The sequence below is a fragment of the Drosophila navojoa genome, chromosome 3 (genome assembly GCF_054131105.1).
Source record: "Drosophila navojoa isolate 15081-1374.11 chromosome 3, UAZ_NAV_1.0, whole genome shotgun sequence".
NCBI classification, from domain to species: domain Eukaryota; kingdom Metazoa; phylum Arthropoda; class Insecta; order Diptera; family Drosophilidae; genus Drosophila; species Drosophila navojoa.
The window spans coordinates 6,560,341-6,583,485 of NC_142891.1; the positions used below are offsets into that span (position 1 = coordinate 6,560,341).

The 23,145-nt window shown below is 41.1% G+C and overlaps 1 protein-coding gene across 2 annotated transcripts in view; it reads right to left on the reverse strand.

Annotated features, from left to right (window-relative positions):
• Nucleotides 1-4,217: 4,217 nt before the first annotated feature.
• ham (hamlet) overlaps nt 4,218-23,145 on the reverse strand; it is a 38,937-nt gene continuing 20,009 nt past the window's right edge. For both annotated transcript variants that reach the window (XM_030388620.2, XM_089258086.1), the window contains exons 3-8: nt 19,734-19,868; nt 19,379-19,658; nt 13,586-13,727; nt 10,850-11,006; nt 5,897-6,976; nt 4,218-5,827 (exon numbers count right to left, since the gene is read on the reverse strand). In XM_030388620.2, the coding sequence (XP_030244480.2) occupies nt 4,490-5,827; nt 5,897-6,976; nt 10,850-11,006; nt 13,586-13,727; nt 19,379-19,658; nt 19,734-19,868 (3,132 nt within the window). In that variant the 3' untranslated portion in view covers nt 4,218-4,489. The remainder of the gene's footprint in view (nt 5,828-5,896; nt 6,977-10,849; nt 11,007-13,585; nt 13,728-19,378; nt 19,659-19,733; nt 19,869-23,145) is intronic.

The window sequence follows — 23,145 nt, forward strand, 5'->3', positions numbered from 1 at the left end:
GTTAGTCAGGCCCCATGTCTGGGCCATCCGGCTAGGGCTGCAGCCAGTCGGTGTATTCATATTTTTAAGCACGCTCGTTATCATAATGCGCTCCATTCGGAGGCTGTTCCACATTTTTGGATGTACCGGCAGCCAGCAGCCAGCAGCCTGCAGCCAGCTACCCTGTAATCAGCGAGAGGTGTAAGTGACCTGAATATGGACTGTTATTGCTCTGCAAAATGGAAAAGCGATTCTAGCAATTGCCTTGGTTTTGCTTCTTTGATTAAAAAAGCATTATATTTCCTGCCTGCACGCCGTGAAATTGATCTATGTTGATGCTGTCTCATCAGTTCAAATCACATGAAATTCGATTGTGTCCAAGTGGATCTATCGGTTGTGGTTACATTCTTTATCCCTCTCACTCTTTCTCTTTCTCTCTCTGGGAGAAGAGGCGAATCACAAGTCTCGGGTCTGGAGTGAATATATAAGTATTCTGTTAATTTGAGGACACCAAGAGGAGAGTGATTGAGAGAGGGAGAGAGGGAGAGAGAGAGAGAGAGTGGGAGAGAGAGAGAGAAAGAGAGAGAGAGAGAGAGGGAAAGAGAAAGAAAGTGAGAGAGATATTAGTCCACCCTCATATAAATTTAACAGTCGCTCACATACAAATCCAACTTCCGGCTTCTTCTCCCTCTTTGGGAGATAACGGGCAAATTATGACCGATTGCCTCTGGACTTCAATTTATGACACTATGAACAGCCTGATGTGTGTGTGTGAGAGAGAGAGCGAGCGTGGGGTAAGCGCGCTCTCAACATTACAAATTCATCATTTAAAATTTGCACTTATTGATCCAAATAATTGACTGAAATCCAAAAACGATTTTAATAAAAATTAGTTCTTGAAATTAATGAAATATTTCTTAATTTTCCTATAATGGCACTAGAGCCAGTTTTTTTTTTTTTTTTAGACATATGGAAGTCAGATTCAAGTATAAATTTCTTAAATAATTGACAGTGCTTAATTTGTAAGCAAATTTTAACATTACTTTAAATCTAAAATCTTATAAATTAATCTCATAAACAAATGTAGTATAAATTATCTACTATAAATGCAATGAATTATCTACTATGAAATATACTATTATTAATCTCTTATATCACATTTAATCTGTACTTAATCTGAGCAAACTCGTTATATTCTCCACAACAAATCATGCGACGTATACTGCTCAGACTTCTTGACTTAATTTCCTTAAATGTATTTCCTATTACAACAGACAGAGCTCCTCCACTTAATTATGACATTCACAAAAGCGGCCTAGTCTAGTCTCGACTCACACATGAATAGTTTTGGCTTAGTTTCGCAAAAGAGTTCAGGCCAAATGCCATTGACCAAGTCAAAAGCAATCGAATAATTGGCCAACACATAAGAGTACAAATATACGTATACACATATAGGTATACGTATACAAACTATATTTCAGCCTCAAATTATGCCTTCTTCAATTAACGCCCAAAGGCCAAACAGCGACTAATATGCGCTCATAACGCTAGATTCTAAGCAAGCGGCTGGGCTGTGGGGGACTGTGCGGGGCTTGGGGAGCTGGGGAATTGGCTCATTGGAATGAAGGCAATTACCAATTATCTACTGTTTTCTACACAAATTTAACATAATTTGGCCAGTTTTGCGTTCAAATTGTGCCACAATTGTGGAAGTTGGCTGTGGTCAGGGCCAACCACGCGCCACCACAGCAGCCGCGTGAGGGGCGGCCGGCAGAGCCGGGCGGTGCCGGGCGGTGCCGGCCAATTGTGGCCACAGTCGAAGATTATTATTTTGGCTACCAACTGCCAAATGTATTTCGCATAATCGAAAGTGACCGAACCGCAGATATTCGTCTGATCCCATTGTGTGCGGCCCCAGCAGCGGCGGTAACGGTCTCTGCGCTCCACGCTGGTGGGGTGTTGGGGTGGCTCAGTTGCTGTGCTGGTGCGCCGCTCATGCGCACAGGTTGAAACTATAGCAAAAACAAAAAAATTGAAGCAAAATCACAAAATCTAAACAAAAAACCAAAAAAATGATTGATGCCAATACAGCGCCAGGCGAATACAACTTAAAATTCAGTTAAAAAACAAAGCAGCTACCAATATAGCGAAAAACAACAAGAGCAACAGCATTCAAAAGACATAGAAACAAAAGACAAAATATAAAGAAATACGTGCGGTCTGGTGGACGTTTGCCGGGCTAAAAGATACCCTGGGATCAGACATAAATTAGCAAATAGCAATTTACATCATTATAGATCTACAAATTCCCCAAAATAGCTTTTACATCAAGTATCTCCACATAGCAAGACTCTACCATATATAATGGAAATTGCTTAATGACTCTATAGAGGAAATATTTAAGATCTGCATTTGCTGGGTACCAATTCGATATTATCGATCTGGATCTTGGAAGAAAATTGATGTCAGTTATCGATATAAATCTATTGATGTAGTTCTCAATATTAATTAATTGATATCGATAATAGTTATCGATAGAAATCTATTGATGTAGTTCTCAATATTAATTAATTGTAAAGCTTACCGCTACGTAGTTGTCTGTGAAACCCAAAATCAACGTTTCTAGCTATTTACTCAACCAAAATAGTTGCAGCAAATGTGATAGTTATCGATAAGTACTTAGCCAAAAATCTATTATTTTCGACACATATCATAGATATGAGGTGATACAAGTAAAAAGCCCTCATATTCATCAATCTTTCATTTCGTTAACTTATCACTAGCACCTTCATTTTCTAAAATCAATAATCCCTCTAAGATTTAGGAACGCAATATACTTTATATAATATTCATTCCTTCCAAGATCTGCTCAACTCCAATCCACTCATTCCCAATCAATTCGAATAGGTATAGGGTATCCAAAAAACAAAACAGAAAAAGAAGAAAACAAATGAAAAGTATTGGTAGCTCATAGTTTTAACCGCATTTCGCCGAAGGCGTAACACACTCTAAACCGGAAGGGTAATTAACTCGCTTTGCCGATCACGCCTTTGCATTCAGAGCAGATGGATGGATCGCTGGATGGATAGATAGCCAGATAGATATACGAAGATAGATAGATGGCTGAATGAATGAATGGCTGGGTTTGGTTTTTAGCTCCAGCTTCAGCTCTGACTCTGACTGGCTTCGGTTTCGGTTTTGCCTTGCTAGAGAGCTCTGTATATTAAAAAGCTATAAGTTTCCGAGTTATTTCTTTTTTCTTGAACTTCTCTCTTTTTTTCTGGTTTTGTTTTTGGCGCTGCGCGAATGATTAATAATAAGGCAACTTCATAGGCAAATGCGTTCAAATGATGTTTGGGGCGCTGCCAGGATTGATGGGTGTATAAAGTCTTCTTTTATGCGCTCATTTACAGTAGATGTGCTTTTTAATGGCTTTATTATGATTGCCAAGTGCTTGGCCCATGTGGTTTTCAATATCTATCTCTCTCTCTCTCTCTTTCTCTATCTGGGTAGATATAAAGTTGAGTTATGAAGAAACTGCTTCAATTAAGTTATTTGTTACAAATAAACCAAAAATTGAGAAATCTTTTGAATACAGTTTAACCAGCTGAAAGTAGAAAATAATTTGATGTAATATATTCCAAGATTTATAACTGTTTGAGATGAGATTCTGCATTCTTTAAACTTTTCTCTACAGGAATCAGACATATAGCTCTTGATTTTTTGATGTGATTGTTTTATTTATTGATTTTTCAATATATCCATAACGATCTTTCAAATTCTTTCATATACATATATACTATATATATATAGTAAACGTTAAGTAAATGTTATAAAATTTGTTTTGAGAATTGCAATAATTAGCACTAAACATATTTAAACTTAGTCGTAATGCAGTTTGCATATACATAGCCTATATATTTATATATATATCGGTATATATATATATATACTTTATGATGTGCTCTATGCAGCACATTCAATCAAAATATCCTTTGCTGTGCGATATTCCTCACTTAAATATATTTACAGCACATAACTAATTCTTAGGTTTAACAATTAAATGGTATATATGATTTATATATGTGTATATATAGAGTTAGTTTACATTTAAGTATGTTTCTTTTATCTATATAAAGTTTAAAGTTGAAAAAGTTTACAATTTTGTATTTTGTTTATAAGAGCTATTGAAACATTTGTTTAAGATATAGTTTAGTGTATTGGAATTTTAAACCAGATTTTCTTCTTAACTTTTTTTTTTTTGCTTACTTCACCGTCTTTTTCCATTGATTGCATAGCTACAATTAGATTTTTTTTTTTTAATTATTATTTTTTTTTTAGTTTGTTTGTAAATCATTTGATGTGTTTGGTTAAATGTCTAGAAGGAAAAATGCGAACTACTTAAAGATTAGTTTTCCCTCTCGGAGGCACGCTTAAGTAAAGTTTTCTTTAAAGTAATTGTAGAGTTTTACAGTTTTGTTCAGAGTTTCCACAGTTCTTCATTGGGTTCTTAAGTGCTCACGGCGATCGTTTCGCCCAGACCAGTCGGATTGCTGCTGCTGCTGTTGTTGTTGTTGTTGTTGCTGCTGCTGCTGCTGTTGGTGCTGCTGCTGTTGTTGTTGTTATTGTTGTTGTTGGTGTTGTTGTTGTTGCCATTGGCCAGCAGCTCCTTGTCAAAGCTAACGGAGTGACGCGTCGACACGGACAACTGATCATCGCTGCCCGCATACTCCTCGGTGTCCCCATCCGCCCCGCCCAGACTGGTGGGCGTATAGACGCGCTTCATGAACGAACGAATGTCATCGAAGCAGGCCTCCTCCCGATCCCCAGCCTCATTCGAGCTGGGCGAGTCGTTGTACTCGAAGCCGGCCGCATCCGCCTCATGCTTCTTCAGATGCCGATCGAGATTCGTTTGCTGGCCAAAGCAGCGATCGCACATCTCACAGCGGAACGGCCGCTCCTTGTTGTGGATGTTGCGCACGTGCCGCTGCAGATTCGAGGAGATGCTGAAGGCGCGATCGCAGTACTTGCACGTGTACGGCTGCTCGCCGGTGTGGGTGCGCAGGTGCCGGGTGAGATTGGCGGAGCGCGGAAAGACCTTGCCGCAGAACTTGCAGGTGTAGCGGTCCTTGAGCTTGCCGCCGTTGGCGGCGACGACGCTGGCGCCGCTGCTGCAGGCATTGGCAGCGGCGGCGGCCAGGCCGGCGGCTCGCAGAGCCTCGTGGAAATTGTGCTCGGGCGGAAACGGCAGATGACGCGAGCTGCTGCCGCTGCTGATGCCAGCAGCCGGCGATTTGAGTGGCTCAAAACCTGGCCGTCCGCCCATTTGGCCTAAAAAATGAAACGGTGGCGTATTGAAGCGCGAGCGATAGAACTCCTCGAGCAGCAGCTGGGGATGCAGCTGCCGCGGGCAGGCCATCACCGAGGCCGCCGCAGCCGCCGCCGAGGCAGCACCCACGGCGGCAGCGGACGCCGCACTCTCGGACATGCTGCTCAGCTCGCCGCCCGTGCTGATGGGCGGCGACGGCGAGGGCGTGGGTCCGGGCGAGGCGCTGACACTGGGCGTGGGACTGCTGCCCTTGAAGGACTGGTGCGAGGTGGACGATTCGCCCGAGCTGTGCTTCATCAGCTTGACGGGCGGCTCCGCGATCTCCAGCGCGGGCGTGGACGTGCGACTGGACAGCGACATGGCCAGCGGCACGGGCGTGCTGGCCGTGCACAGTGAGCTGCGCCGCTTGCGGCTGACGGACAGATCCAATGGCAGCAGATCCACGCCGCTCTTATCCTGCTCCGGCTCCGGCGCCTCCGTTTCAGCGGGCGGTGGTGTGCTCATTATGTCAATAGATTTCTGCAAGGAGAAGAAGAATCGAGTAAGTCAAGGCTTGCATTGGATGCCTGGTAATATCTAAAAACTTACCCTATCATTGTCAATGTCATTATCATTCTCATTCTCATTCTCATTGTCATTGTCATTCTCATTGTCGTTATCATTATCTTGGGCCTGTTCCCGATCCTCGCGTTGTGCTGGCTGCTCACTTCCGCTAGCTTCCGGCTTTGACTCGGCCATTGGCTTCTTCGACTCCTTGCTAGAGTCCAGGCGCTCGTAGGCATTGGACTCCTCCTGCTCCTCCTCCTCATCCTCGCTGGGCTGCAGCTCGGTCTTGATGGGATGCTTGCGCTCCGGCGTGCTGGACTCGCGCTTGAGGCGCGGCGACTCCGACTTCAAGCTCATCGCCGCCTGCAGCTGCTGCTGGAAGGCAGCGTTCGGCGAGACCAGCGGCGGCACCAGGCCGCGCCCCATCTCGCCCAGATGCGGTCCGGGAAACATGTGCGGCAGCAGCGGCTGGGGCCGGCAGTTCGTAAAGAAGTTGGGCAGCGCGTACGGCGGAAAGCCCGGAAAGAACGAGTGCGTGGGATGCATCGTGAACATGTGATTCGGAGGCGTGGCCATGGCGGCTGTGTCGCTGCTGTTGCTGCTGGCTGCGGCAGCGGCGGCGGCGGCAGCGAGTCGCTGATGTGCACCAGGTGGCAAAATCAGTTGCCCCGCCTGCGTCTGCTGCGGCTGCTGGTGGTGTTGGTGGTGTTGGTGTTGGTGGTGCTGGTGGTGCTGGTGGTGCTGCTGCTGCTGCCGGTGCTGGTGCTGATGATGCTCCAGGCGACTCTGTGGCCCGCTGCGAAAGCTGTCGGAGCTGTCGCAGAACTTCTTGTGCTTGGAGAGCGAGGTGACCGTGCTGAAGCTCGTCTTGCACTTCTGGCACTTGATCTGCATGCGACAGTCGGCGTGCATGCGCTTGTGCCGGCAGAGGTTGGAGAACTGCGTGTAGGCCTTGAAGCAGACCTCGCAGGCGAACGGCTTGACCGAGGAGTGGATGTGCTGGTGCTGCTTTAGCCCGGACGATGTGGCGAATGTTTTACCGCACTCCGGACACGGATGACTGCGAGCGCCGACGTGATAGGCGCGAATATGACGCTGTAAATTCGATGGGTCACAGAATACCTGTACGGCAGGGCGACGGAAAAGAAACGAAAAAAAAAAAATAAGTAAGACAATGAGTTTTGAATTTGAATAGCGAATGAGTATTGTGAGTGTTTTCTGTGTGTGTGTGTGAGTGTGTTATGGCGAGCGAATCGTTGTCGCTGCTGCTGTCGCTGCTGCTGCTACCTGTGCGCGGCGGAGTTTGCTCTGATTCGAGTGCCAAATGAAATGAAACTGAAATTAATCAATCATCTGCTGCTGTGGCCCCTAAACGGATCTATGCGAGCGCCTAAACAATGCTCCAACCGATCGACCGAGCGACCGACGCTCTCAGATTACGCAAAGCTAACAACAACTCCACCCACTACCAACAGCAGCAGCGACGGCAGCGACGGCAGCAACACCTTCGTCAATTATTAACATCAATTGCTACAATTGTCGTAAGCCTGGCCATCCCCGTGACCCGCTCGGCGCCCTTGCCCCGCCCCTCATCGGGCTGACTACAACACATTTGCCTAGGCAGCTACACAAAAACTGTGACCGCTTCCCCAAAACAGTGACTCGTTCGTAAATTAAATTAACACTGGGAAACTCTATTTGTAATTGAATTAAGGAAAGTGTGATATATAGAGAAGCGAAATAGCACTATTCGTAATTAACCTTAAAATAGTAAATAAATAAAAAATATATTTCATAAAAATTAAAAAAAAAAATAAAATATTTATATTAATAAAATAAATAATGACTAAAAAATTTGTATTACTTTTTCATCAAAATATATACAAATAATAACTTTTTGATATCCTTAACTATATCTGATATTTCCTGCGCGTAAACTCTTCATCTGAAGATTTCTACTTCGACTATTCTCGGACCTGGTTTCAAAAATTCCTAGAACCACCAAAAGTCACCATTTCGAGCAGGTCCCTACAATTACTGCGACTCAATTACTGTGCAACCCTAGTCTAATCCATAGCTCTTTCGATATATATTTTTCTACTTTTTTTTTCTTTGTGTAGGGTGCGGGTAGGGGCAGCTAACGCAATGACAGATCGGGCCATTCATTTTTGTTGTTCGCTTGGGCCAGGCGCAGAGCCAGAGCCCGAGCCAGAGCCAAGTCTGGCAAAGTGTGCGAGAGCCAGGTACCAGTTTCTCAGTACCCACTTGAAACTTGATTTCGGTCAGCCTCCACCCGCGCTGCCTTTTACGAAACTGTTATGCCTAATCATGCTGTCATAATGCGCTACGAATTCATATCAAACGATGATCGAGTCAGCCTTTTTTGTCTATCGCAGAGTGAGAGAGCCAGAGAGAGAGAGAGAGTGAGGGAGAGAGAAAGAGACAGAAAGCCCGAAGACAAACGGCGACACACACAAGAATAGCTCGTGCTATAACTACATCAAATGGATTAGATTCAACTACCTCTCCAAAAAGGCGAAAAACGCCACAAAAGACAACAACAACAACAACAATAAAAGCAACAACAACGAGCTACAAATGAAGCCTCAGCCAGCCTCATGGATTCAGTGTAGGTGTTGTGGCATGCAAAGGCAGCAAAGCCCAAGACGAGCTCTCGCGCAGCACTCGCTAAGGTTGGTCTATGGAATGCGATTGTCTGGCAGGCAGTTGTTGTTGTTGTTGTTGCTTGTGTGGCGTTAGGCTCGTACGTGGGGTCAGCCAAAGGCGTCTGGAGTAGGGCACTAAAAGATGATGATGTGGAGATCTGGTGCAGGCAGAAGTGCAAACTGGTTCAAGCCTGCCCCAGACCAGGCCAAGCCAACGAAATCTATTTCGCAAAAATAACTCAAATACTAATTAAGAGCAAGAGGAGTAGAGAAACTTTTTACAGATAACCAGGCAGATCCCATGTGTATAAATTTATTTATTTCCTCCTGAGAAAGCACGATCAGCAGATATTGAGCAGGGCACAATGAAGGAGACTCGTTTGGTCCAGGGGTAAAGGAAATGTGTAGAAAGAGTTGGCCTAGTTCCTAGATTAATTATGGTTAGACTTTACTTAAAGGTCTATATATATACGTATACCTTGACAGAAATTACCTATTTCCTTCTTTGCTATATATAGAATTGTCTCTGATATACTTGAAGTATCGTATTATATATGTAAACTAACCAAGACCTGAGTAGATTAACTAAAAGCCCTTTGGCCAACATTTTAGCTACTTCAATTTAGTGTCAAGACTCAAGTACGTAGTAACTATTCAGAGTGAAGTGCAGCTGAGCGCAAATGGAAAACATGTTAGATCCGTGGCAAATCCCTTTTGTAACGCTTTAAGCCGCCTGCTTGAAAAACAAACAAAGCTGACAGCTGCAAAGACCCCCGAGAGACTTTTTTTTTTGGGTTGCCCTGTCAATGCTGAACCCGGAGAGCAGCGAAAGTATTTGGCCTTTTATGTAGGCATTGACCAGTTACGAGTGCCCCGCAAGATCGATCATCATTTGTTTAGCCTCAGTGGCTCCCGTTTATGTCGCAGCTGGGCCAGCCCCAGCCGGAGGCCTGAAGGGGCAGCAAGGGGGCGGGGTCTGCCCCACCACAATGCGTGCTACTTACATGCCACCGAAACAATTACAGAGCGCTAAGTAAACTAACTGTAATGCAACGATTGAAATACCGTTGGAAATGCAATGAGTAGAAGAAAAAACGAAAAACGAAAAACGAAAAAAGGGAAAATCCAAATCCAAAGAAAAAGCTTGATCTGAGCGCGGCAAGCTGGTAGCTGGTAGCTTGGTAGCTTGGTAGCCGGGCTGGTAGCTGCTGGTAAGGCTGACGACCACAAGATTGTAATCAACATGCCATTAAAACATCTTTGCCAGAGATGTCGAAGCCGTTGTCGATGACAATGACGAAGTGCTGGACCCTGTAACGAATCGCTCGGAATCGAATCGAATCGAATCGAAACGATGCATAGATGGATCGCTGGCCCGGATTGCCCTCGCCCTGCCCGGCTAACTGTTTGTATAGATAGTGATTCGACTTGAAAAAGCTCCTCTCTTGGGCCCTTTAATTTTACATTGGCATTCAAATGCAGCGCGAAGATGTACGGCAACAACAACGGCAACAACAACAACAACAGCAACAACAAAGTCGGCTCATTACCCAAGCAGCTCAAATGGTTCGCTTAAGTGTTTTGGATGAGTACACGCCCTGATTTCGTATTGCCACAGCGCGTGCGATAGCTGTAAAGGTTTCTTTCGGCCAGCGACAAGAGTCAGCAAAGAGGTTTTTTTTGTTGTTCGGGCCCGGGGCTATTGATCTGCTTGAAATCAAAAGTCTTTAGCCGTGTACCACATACCACCGCCGCGCCATCGCCGCCGTCAGCGCACAGCTGATATAATAATTAATGACCTGATCAACGCTGTTGGCCAAAAGGGCCTTACCTCACACCTCACACAATGCGCCCAGAGTACTTGTTGGATAAGCCAGAGCTTCGATTGTCACAGCCAGAGCTCTGAGCTGGCGACAGAGCTGGAAATCTCTGATATACTCTGGGGGGAGGAGGTAGGCTTAGCTAAGAGCCAATGCGAATTCTTTGATTTGAAATACTCCTATTCCTTATTATATTATAGGCTAGCTTAGGGTAACTTAAAGTAAACCTGATATCATTTCGAAGAGTTTCACCTTTCCTATTTATATTCAACGTCATTTTTTCATTGATTTAACTAGTTGAGAATTATAAGCACAAATCTTAAACTGGCCTAACGTTTTAGGTTTATTCTCCTCGATTCCTCTTCCCCTTGATTTTATAACTCTCTACTCAGCAACTTGATCTCATACATTCCACATCGATTAAACTTGCTTCGTTTTCCCTCACCTCTTCTTCAATTCTCTTCCTCCCGACTCCCTTATAAATTTCATCAAAAATCATTTTCACTTACCTTGGAACAATTCTCGCAGGAATATTTCCTTATGTTATTATGGGCGATCGCTCCGTGTTTGATCAGCAACGGACGATGGCAGAAATGTTGGGAGCACAACTCACAGGCGAATTCTCCACGTTTAAAGTGATGCGCGCCCACCAGATGATCGTCCAGGCTGCAAAGGCAACAGAGAACATAAACAAAATTGTGAATGAGGGATTTACTTTCATGGCATGCGGTGGTTGGGCTTCGCTTATCGCCAGCGTTGGCATCAGCAAATGGAAATTAGCATTTGTGACAGTTGGGACAAAAGCTGTGCACAATCGACAGCCTCAATCAGCGTCATTTGCGTCAGTTCACACGACCCCATCCATAGACACACTCTCTGCTGCTGGTCCCCCCTCTCTCTCTCTCTCTCTCACTCTCTCTATGTTTGCCTTCAGCTACTTTTGTTTGTTGTCCAACAGCAGGCAACGCCCATACCCTGCCACACACACACACACATACATATACATCTGGGCATTGCGACTCTCCACTTGCTGTTGGCGTCAATTAGTCAAATGATGTTCAATATTTAATATGCGACGCTGATAAGCGATCGCGCCCTCCAACAGCTGCGGCCAATGAGTGTCCTCCGCAGACCCGCCCATGGCACCACACGCCTCCCTTTCGCCGGGTGTCCTTGATTGTGGAGCAGCGAGTGCGATGCTTATCGCGGCAGCTCGCGTGGGAGGAGCCGCCGTCGACAAAAGGCGGACACATTTTTAGCATATATGTATGTATGTACATATATATACATACATATATATATACATATTTTTCATTCGATTTTCCTGCTCATTTCGTTCTTGTTGTTGTTGCTGTTGTGATTTTTGTCATCGACATGGAAGAGTTGACTGGGCCAGTGCTTCAATCCTCTTGTGCGTTTGAAGTGTGGGCGTGCGTTTGTTTGCTTACAACAACAACAACAGCAAAAACAACAACAACAACAGCAATAAACTATGCATGTTCAACATCAGATAAATTGCAAAGCCTGACGGACTCAGCGACACGCAGACATCAGACACAGTGAGTGAGAGAGCGAGACGGAGATAGATAGTGTGGGACAGAGAGGTGCTCCTTTCACTATGAGCGCTTCTCATATAAAATTCCATAAATCACACACGCACACACACTGATAAAATTCCTTTTGTGTGTGTGTTTGGCCACCCACTCATATAGAGCTCCCCCCCCTCCGCTCCCCCACTCTCTGCTACCCTCAAATCAAATCAAAGCGCACTTTAGCACTTGAGCACAAACACACAACGAAACAATAGAGGAGCGAGCAATGTTCTTTTCGTGTAAAACATTTGTAAATATTGTACAAAAGTTTTGCATTAAACATTGTAATTCCCGTTTGATTAAGGATCTCTTTAGTCAGAAATGAATAGCTCTAATTAATGTAATAACACTCAATATCTGGCTTTCAATAACTAGTTTTCTGCTCATATATTGCTTTGCTATAGAAAGTGAAGAGCTTGAGATGCGCTCCAAAGAAATTGAGATTAAAGTAAAAGTTGAAGCATGGAATAGAACTTAGAAAAGTACAAAGTAGAGGACAAAGGAATGGAAGTAGACTAAATGTAATTATTGACTCAGTTGAGTTTAGTTACTCTGGGTCTGCTCTTCGGCTTCCCACTCTCAGCTTCTTTTCTCTTTCTCTCTCTCTCTCTCTCGCTCATCTTGTCTCCCTGCCTTCCATCTGTGCTTCTATGTGCCCTTATCTATGTTTCTTTTCCTCAGACTCTCAATCTATCCTTCTCTCAAACTTTCCTCATCTCTTTGTCTCTAGTTCTGTAAGTCTCTGACCATCTAAGTCTCTCTTTATCTAAGTTTCTCTCTTCTTCTATGCCTTTCGTCATCTATGCCTCTTTATATCTCAGTTTCGCTTTCTGTAAGTCTATATATAATACTATCTCTATCTCTTTCTCTTTCTCTTCTCATCTCTCTCTCTCTCTCTCTCTCTCTCTCTCTCTCTCTCTCTCTCTCTTTATTAAGGAGTCTCTATCCTCAGTCTCTCTCATTCGCCCTTTCCTCGCCTCCCCTACATCTCTAATTGTTCATCTAACCTCTCTCTGTCTTTCTTTATCCTTCCCATTATAAATTATAACTCAACCCAATTCAAAATATTTACAATTCCAAACATAGCTACTGACCATACCGTTTACCGTTGAACCGAGATCCCTTGGCTAATAAAACAGATAGATAAATCTGAGGCGCATGGGCAACTCTCACTTTCAAACGTTTGGCAACGCCGCGACGTTTGTTTAATGGCAATTTTATTGGCCACACTAAATAGGCATTATCGTAATCAACTTTAATTAAGATCACCGACATGCGGCTCAAACGTTTAGCAACAATTGGGAATAGTTTTTATTATGTTTCTTTTTGTTTTATTTGTGTGTGTGTGTGTTTTTTGTTTCAGCTACTTTTTGCTGTCGGCCTCCATTCAAGGCGCCTTACCCATAATTCTACGGGTAAGTTGGAAGCTAATTGGCAGCTTGTTTTCAGTCTTAACATTTATAGGTTGTTTTTCAGTGTGAATTTTGTTGTTGCTATTTTTGATTTAGATTATTGACGTTTTTTTTTTTGCTGCTTTAAATGCCAAACCAATTTGCGGACATGCCCTAAAAAATCGCTTAATAAAAACTATGCGTTCGATCGCGATCGTTATAAACAATAATTGTGGACCTAGTGGATGCTGATGGTACTTACCGTTCTAAATCCGTATAGACGTTATCACAGACCTCACAGCGTATATCGAAACCGTTCTCGTCGTCTGTGAAATCGTTATCGACCTGACTGTTTATCGATATGTTTTTCTTATCCTTCGCAAATTCGTCGCCGCTGTAAAAGCCTGAAATATGTAAATTGTTAAGAAATAAAGATTAGGTATTTCTATTAAAACCGAATTTCAATAATTTTTTAAAATTAACAAATGAAAAAATATGTAATTAAATCAATTTGATTATTTACTATTTCACCGAAATATTAAATATATTGGAAGGGATATGCATTAAATTCTGTAAATATTGTAAATAGAATTAGGAATTTAATCTTTTTTATATTTATTATATTTTATTTTATCGGATATTTTATAAAGTCCTTTGAAAAATTGCATAAAAAAATTGAATAAAATATAATATATATAAATAAATAAAATATATTTCTTCCTTAAAATATTTAATATTTTATAAAAATTTTAAATATTCAATTTGACTTTCGTTTCCCAAACTTCACTAACTTTAATTTGCTTAATATTTTTTATTGTTAATAGTATTTTGTAGCTATGATTTCAAATTATTCCCACTTCTGGGATTCCTCGCACAACTTAGAGCACTCACACTTTAGTTAGGAACTTCTTCACTTGTCGATGGACGATTTCCGATGATGAGCTTTTTTTATACTTATATGCGTATATGTGTATGGTTATATGGGTTAACAATCTAGGGAGCACTTGACACAACCGTTCGGTTTCGCGTTTGAGGAACAAGTGTGTCGCAGTGGGCGCATTATGCCGCCGAGCTAATGTTTTATTTGCTTGCTAACAATCTGCGGAAGGACTAGCCAGGACGCACTGACATATGACCAGCACACACACACATGCACACACTCACACACACCAGGACAAACACGCAAACACTTAACACAAAATTGGTAGCAGCGACCAAATCGTGTGTGCACTCATATAGCTCATAGAGGGCATAGAGCTTGACGTTGAATAGATAATTGTTACCAAAATGAAAGTAAAGCACCCTCTGCCCACACACACACACAAGCAAGACAGAGAGAGAGAGAGACAGACAAGCACGGAGAAAGAGTAAGAGAGAGAGAGAGAGGTAAGAATGACAATTCCGAGGGGAAATGACTATCAGAGCGAACGGGCAGAAGTCCGGCGACTTGGACGCGTCGTGAACTTGGACAACCACCAGGTGACACAGGTGAGCAACAGCAACAGCCCCTTAACCCTCTGCCCAGGCCAAGTGGCCAAGAATGCAGCCTAAGGGATGACAATGTCCAAAGATTATGCATGCAAACACCAAAACACATCCACAGGGAGGACTCCGGAGCTAGGGAGCGGGGGTTGACAAGGACTCGGTCGGTGAGCGCGGTTAGCTTCGGTTCCGTTGGACTGATTTTGGTACGAAAGTCATATAGCACCTTATACCAAAACAAACTGAAACTGGTGTGGCACAGGTGTTGCCTCTCAAGGCAGCCCACCCCCTAGCCCATGCTGCCGCCGCCTCCTCCCACCCCATAGGTGACTAGGGGTGACTCTTGATGAATATGTATTCATATACGTGCCTCTCGTCAGACTGCATAATTGCGGGTCGCGTCTATGTTTCGGGTCAAAAGTTAATTTTTCAGCGTGTGCAATATGCCCCTCAAAGGAGGGCAACTGTGACTCCTACTGCAACTCCTGACTCTGGCAAAGATTCCCACGTCAAGTTCCTTATGCTCGCAATATGTCTGGCCGGAAGCGTGGGATATTGGGCGGCTGAATTTTCACCCATGTACTTCTCTGGGCAGGCGCAGCGTCAGCTGTGGGCCGCAGATAAGGCGCAGGCTTCAGAAAAGGCTCTAAGTAGAGCCGAGTGGAATGACTCTGATGCCATATGGACGACGTAACGCTAAGTAATTGCATATGCAAAGTAATATCGGGCAATTTTCTTATACAGCTGCATTCTCGATGGTGGGAAAACGTTTCTAATGCTTAAATATAGAATAACTTCAAGTTAAAATATCTTGGCAGTTAATAATTCTAGTGTATAATTTATATAAATTATATATATATTATACTTATGTATATTTTAAACTTATTTTTTTCATTATATTTAAGGAAATATATAAATTGAAATTTATATATTTTTATTAAATTTTTATAATAACATATTGTCAATGAAAAAAATTACAAAATTATAATATATGAAATATAATGTATATATATTTAATTTAATATTATATTGTATATTACATTTTCTTATTTTTTCCATTCAATTTTTTGGTTTTTTTTTTTTTTAAATAAAATTTTATTTTATTATATAAAATTTTTTTTTTATTTAAATATATATATATATTTTTTTAATTTAATAATAATTTTGATGTACAAATTTGATGTACAAAAATTGAAAAACAAATTTCGTTTTTATGGAAAAATATGAATTCAATTTATTTATATATTATTTATATTTTCTACTTGTTTAATGTGAATTGATAGTTCAAAAAATATTTTCATTAACAACAATTCCTATTGTTTAGGCCTCCCTTGCTCAATTCTCCTTCTATAGATGCTGTATTTAATTTTTAACTTTCTTCAAAATTATTTTATTATATTATTTTACTACTCAATAACCTACAAATTGAATTTCTAGCTCTATTTCAATGCATATTCCTAATAAAAGAAGCATTAAAAATAACGATGTAGTAAAAATTCTCGAATTGATAGGACAATATGCTCGTATAGAAATGTTTTCTTCTGTTGTCTAAATAGTCTCTATTCTATAGAAAAGAAATGGAATTCCACAATTGATTAATCAATTAATCAATTGACGACAATCGAATTGATCAGAGATTGCTAAAGTTTTTCGACAAGCAATTCTTTACTCATCTATGATCTATTACGACTCCCAGCCTTATCAGTGTGCATTGGCCTCACCCCTCAATCCCGCCCCCCTTACGCTACGCTACAGCACATGCATCCAAAATCCTTTCACACCTTTCACCAGTCGCAGCTGTTTGGCCATCCACCTGGCAGATTGATTTACTCCACAGCGCTCGACTGGCTGACAATTGAATGGAGGCGGGTTTTCAGAAGTTGCTGCTGCTGCTGCTGCTGCTGCAATCAGGATGGCAGATTGAGAGACAGACAGCAGCGCGAGGGGACAGAGGGGGCGAAAGGCTTGTGCCTGACCCTGAATTGTGAAACGTGCTGTGTGTTTTCATATCGAAACGGAAGCCAAAAACTGTTGACAAATGATTGATTGAATTATTTACACCTTACAACTACCGTGGCAAAAATCAAAAGTTAGATCCGCCTGCTAATCGATTTGGCAGCCGGTCAGAGTAAAAAAAAAATGTACAAAAAAAGGGTTCGGCTGGGTCTCTAATCAAATATGTACATAAAAAAAAAAACAACAACAACAACTCCTAATGATGCCCAAATTGACGATCGACGAGCATTTAGCTGAAGAAGCCAAGTTTTCGGTTTTCAGTTTACGTTAGGTAGTTTTTTTTTTTTTTTTTTTTTTTTTGTAACTTGGCATATAACATGCCAGCTCATTAATCATCCATTGGAGACAATGTCACAGTGTGTGTGTGTGTGTGTGTGTGTGTGGCAGTTAGTTTTGGGCTTGGTCTTGGTCTTGGTCTTGGTCTTGCTATTGGTATTGGCGTGTGCCCCCTTGATCATTCTGGCAATCGCAACTCGGCATCCATCGAGCATTGAATTCAATTGTTAATCTTTGATTGGTCGATTGAAGTCGCACCGCGCGCTAAGCTGAAAACCATCTCAAAAGTGGTTTAGTGCTTTATTTCTATATGTTTCGTGTGCTTTTTTTTTTTTTATCGTCAAGCATTGAATGGTTTTTGTCATTTGGCAGTGGAACGAGAAATCTCAGCACATAAAAGCTCCAACTCTAGCCAGATATCGATGCAACATTTTTGGTAAATGAATAAGCCAAATTAATTAATTGGCAAGATATATTTACAGATATAATAGCAATAAAAACTATGTAATTTAAAATTAATTTCTTAGATTGCTATTTCATAATGAAATTTAAAGGAAAGATCGTATAATAATCTTGGGATATTAGCTGAAATTTTCTTTGGGCATAATTAGAGCAGAATCGTTAAAGTCATATAAAACTGTATAAGTCTACACATATTTTAGACTATAAATATTTTAGAAAGTTTGTTATTAAACATAAAATGATGAAAAATAGAGTCCAAAAATCCTAATCGATTCTGTTGCGGATTTATTAAAATTTTGTTTAAAATGCATACGCAATTCTTTATCATTTTTAGTAAATAAAAATATATATATTATTATATATAACATATTTCTACTTAATTTCCTTTTTTTTTAAGACTTTTTACTGTTTCATTTTCGTTAACATTTTAGTAAACTAAATCTCATGAACAAAAAAAAAATGTGAGAACGCATAGAAGCATTTCTGGTGTTCAATGTGTTTTAAAAAAATATAAATTTATATTTAATTTTATTGATTTATTTCGTACACATTGTATAAAACTTCAGACAATTTACTTTGGTAAAAAAAAAAAAAAAATGAAATAAAAATAATTACATAAAAGTGGTAAATGGTAGCTTAACAGTTTTACTTAATTATTTTTATTTAATTTTTTTTTTTTTTTTTTTAATTATGTAAAACGCATTCAATGAAGCGCACTTTCAGTTTGACTTTCGGCTCATTTCAACAAGTTCGCTTGAAACATATTTCCGTTACTCCAGACTAAATGAAAATTTAAATACTTAAGCCATAGGAAAAGTAGTAAAGCAAATGCAATGTAACGGTCAGTCTTAGTTGTAACCCCCGTTTTAGAGAGGCAACGATGCTTGGCATTTTCAACTTGTGCCACAAGCATTTGCTACCCCTGCGCAGGACTACACAAGGATCGGCGTCTTATGTGGCCAACAGGGCGTGAACTAAAAACTTGACTAGAGCATATTTTAAAAAATACGTTAAAAAACGTGAGCAGCGAATGCGAATGCGCACAGGTGTGCAATGTGCTCAGTATTTTATATTTTGGTTTTCTATTTTTATTTATTTTTAATTGCAAAAAGATTTGAGCAGCTAAGCTCAGGCATATGCTAATTGAAATATACAGAATGTTTATATCACTGTATCAAGTATTAAAATAAAAAATTAATATGTATTTTTAAGCTGACATTGATATCAAGATGGGAAATATAAGTTGAAAAGCCAACAACAAGGACAACGGCGACAACAACAACAACAACAACTAGAACAGGATATCAGTGGCAAAGCCCGCTGGGAATCTATGGAATATTGTCAAATGAGACGTGTGCATAAATCCCACATATTTATAGGCAAACACGGAGCACCCTAATGTACATTAGGGTGTTCGCGAGGCCATTGGATTAGGCTTAAATTGAGCGTGCGCTGATGGATCTCTAAATGAAATTAACAAACATTTTAATAACAAATGAAAACATGTGCGGTTGCCGCAGATTGCATGCGCGCATGCGCAAAAAGGACATGCCAAGGGGAGGGGGTTGACGGGCTTAGCCCTTATATATATATAGGGGATGCTGGTCGATGCTATTGTTGTTGCTGTCGTTGTTGTTGTTGTTGTTGTTGTTGTTGGCTCGTGCCGTTGACTTTGTCACGCGCATTTCATGCAGCAAACTGAACTCTAATTGCTTCAGCTGTACAATTTATCCTGCTGCCAGCATATATATACGTATATAATATATATATATATACATATCCGATATATCAACATTTCAATCTCAATCTGAGCACTCACCGTTATCACGATCGCTGCGATCATCGCTATTGTTGTTGTTATTGTTATTGTTGATGTTGTTGTTGTTGTTGCTAGCGGCTGCCATGGCGGCTGCTGCGGCAGCGGCGGCGGCTGCGGCTGCTGCAGTTGCTGCCACTGCTGCCGCGCTGCTGCTGCCACTGCTGCTGCAGCTGATGCTGCCATTCCGCAGGCTCTCGCTGATGTCGTAGGGCGTGCGGGAGCGGGGATCGACCACGATTTCAGCGCCTGCACTAATATCCCGTTTCGTTTCGTACCACAGCTAAATGGAAATGCAATAAAAAATAATTAAAAAATTGAAAATACAGGAGGTTAAAGATCATTATTTGGTACGCACACAACGATCGACAACGAAATTCCTTAAATTAGCCTCTTCAGCCTCATCGCTCTGGGCGTTGCGTATCTTTTTTAGCCATGTGGCCACATCCGCCGAGGGCTCCAGCCAGCCGTGGAATAGCGGTCCGGCAATTACCTAAAATACAAATGAAACGTAATTTAATTCAATTACAAATATTTCAAAGTTAATTAACAATTGAAACTGCTGGCGCCATCTGTTGTCTGCAATGGCGCATAACTGTGCTAACTGGCATATGTTGCGGCGTTTAGCACAGCCGCAAACCAGCAGTGGTGACAACAACCAGCATATGACTGAGCCAAAAGGTAGTAGAAATGTCTTGAAAAAGTAGTTTTTAGTGTTAAAACGTAGCAGAAGGGAAGGCACAGATGTCAAAAGGGGAATATCTTGTATTGCATATGTAGCAAAAGTTCAAAATGTAATTTATTAAATTACATAAAACGAAAAATAGATCAAACATAAAAAATTAGAAAAATAAGTGTCATATTCAAATATTAGGAGAATAATTAATATATTAAAAAAAAACTAAAATATAAATTCCTAATAAAAATAAATGCAAACACATAGAAAACAACAAATTAAATAAATTAAATTAAACTGAACAATAATTTTTTTTTTTTTTAATAAAAACTAACAAAATGTTCTTGGCAATATCATGATTCAAATATTCCATTATGACAGAAAATGAATTCGTTAACTGTTAAATTCAACCAATTTACTCTAAAGCTAATAATCCTAACGCCTCTTAAGCACAGCAGGACTGCGTCACGCCCTCTACGCTGACGCCAGTTGATTGATCGCAAGGTCATTCGAAGAAGGCAAAAAAAAAAAAATACACACTCACATATACAGGCGATTTCGCTTGGGTTGCGCTGCAGTGTTGGCAATATTATGAGAACTTATTTGTTGAATAATTTAATTTCTAGACGTACGATCGTAATGAAACTTTTAGAACGTAATCATAATGTTAAAATGTATGTGTATACCGAATCACAAGTCTCTAGTATTTGATATACGACTTTTACAAAGATGAGGGTGAGGGGGTGGATTTAGGGGTGGGGGGTAAATTTTAACAAAAACCGAAATTGTATGACATGCGTCTTAATATACATTTTAAATTTGGAGACTGTAGCTTGAAAGATGTAGGAGATATAATTTTTTAACTGATCTTCGATAAGGTTTTTTATCGATAAAAAAGTATCGGAATGAGTTATCGTTTTTTAGTGATAAACTCGATATCCGCGTGATATATACGGACATTTTAAAAAAAGTTGAAGTCTCTAGCTCTTATATCTTCTGAAATCGACGCGTTCAAACATACGGACAGACGGACGGACGGACGGACGGACGGACGGACGGACGGACGGACGGACGGACAGACAGACGGACAGGGCTAAATCGACTCAGCTCGTCGCCCTGATCAAGAATATATATACTTTGTGGGGTCTGCCACGCCTCCTTCTGCCTGTTACATACATTTTAACAAAACCATTATACCCTGATTTCCCATTTTCAATGGGTTCAGGGTATAAAAAATAAACTGCAGCAAAAAAGCGCAACAACAATGGGCAAAGCGCAGAGACGCCGACAGTTTTTGTATGCAAAATAAAAGCAGCGCCTCAGCCACAACAACAACAACAACAATAATAACAATAGCAACAACAACAGCGTAGCGTCGCTAAATACGCATAATTTATACAAATCGTCGACTGCGGTTTGGCAGAGCAGCCAAAGACGCAGTGACGCCAAGAGCAGCAGCAGCACCAGCAGCAGCAGGAACGGCAGCCAAATGACTTGCGTTTACCGTTACGCCGTCGCAGTCAACGCCAGCCGCCGCCGCCGTCAGGCTCTTGTCCGACAAGTCGAATGGAAAAACGGTGCTTTACCGATTTTGTTTTCTTTTTCTCCTTTTTTATGCATTCTTCATTAAGTGGCGAGCGTCTGCATGCGCTAGTGTGTGTGTGTGTGAGTGGGAGAGTCTGCATAGTTTAAGCAGCGTTGCTGTGGCAGTGTGTGCTGTGTGTGTGTATGCTGAGCAGAGAGTGGGAGTGGGAGAGAGCTTTTGAGTGTGTGCGTGTGAGGAGAGCATATGTTTGTGCACGCTCCAAAAATTAAGTTAACAACGCTCAAGTGCTCGCGCCGTGGCTTATGCAAAGAATTATTTCAAACCAACTTTATATCGAAGCACACTCACACACATACACATATTTATATGCATATGCAAGTATTTTTTTATGAAATAAAATTCAAGTTGCGTTTTACACATGAGCGCAGCTGCTGCGCAAGTATGTGTGTGTGTGTGCGAGTGAGTGCACATGTGTGTGTGTGTGGTCAAGTGCGGGTGTAACGATATGTGAAATTTGGAACGACCGCGGCTTCAACTGATGAAGAGCCCAAGCATACATACATATGTACGCATGCATGTATGTATGAATATGCAAAATAATGAGAACATAAGCAAAACTTACTCTATCTGCAAATGTATTTTAATAGTTAATAAAAGTTAATAATATACAAATAACTGCCAATGTATGAATGCATAATTGTGTGAACGTGTGAATGCATGAATGTGTCAATATATGAATCTATCAATCTATGAATATATACATTTATGAATGTAAACACATATGAATGCATGAATGTATAAATGTATGAAATACATGAATGTATGAATGTACGGGTGCTTTAATGTATGAATGCTGTGAATACATGAATGTGTGAATACAATATACGAGTGCATGAAAAGTTTTCCACATACCATATATAAGACTTGAAAGCTTGAAAATAATTCAACAGAAATTCTAAAACAGCAAATCAAAGGCGATAAAAGTTCTCAATAAAACTAGTCTTAAAGTTCGGTGGAAAATACGAATGTGAAATAAAATCAGTAGAAAAGTTATACAAGGAATGATTGAAGCCCGATAACGAATTCTGTAAGGTAAGCAAAAATTTCTGCTTAAGTTCAGGTTTTTAGAGCTAAAACATTCACAAATCTTTGCACTCGTATGCTTCCATTATAAATCGGTTTTTTATTTGATGCCACAACGGCAAAACATGAGCTAATCGCAGCTCTGTCAGATATCGGCAATAAGCAGAGATTAGCCTCAGCTCCCTCGGAGCGGAAATCGCAATATGAGTTGGTCGCCAGCAGTAGATAAGATCAGAAGGATATCCAATAGATAGATAACAGGACTAAAGCAACTAAGCAACAAGCCAAAGATTGCGACGGCTGTGCAGTCATATGAGAAGTTGTAGTTGTCGTTGTTGTTGTAGTTGTTATAGTTGTAGTTGTCTTAGTTGTTATTGCTGTGAGCTAATCCCTGCTGCAAGCCGGCACATGTGACAGAGCCAAAGGAAAAAACGTGTCCTGCTACCGTTTGTAGCTATTCATAAC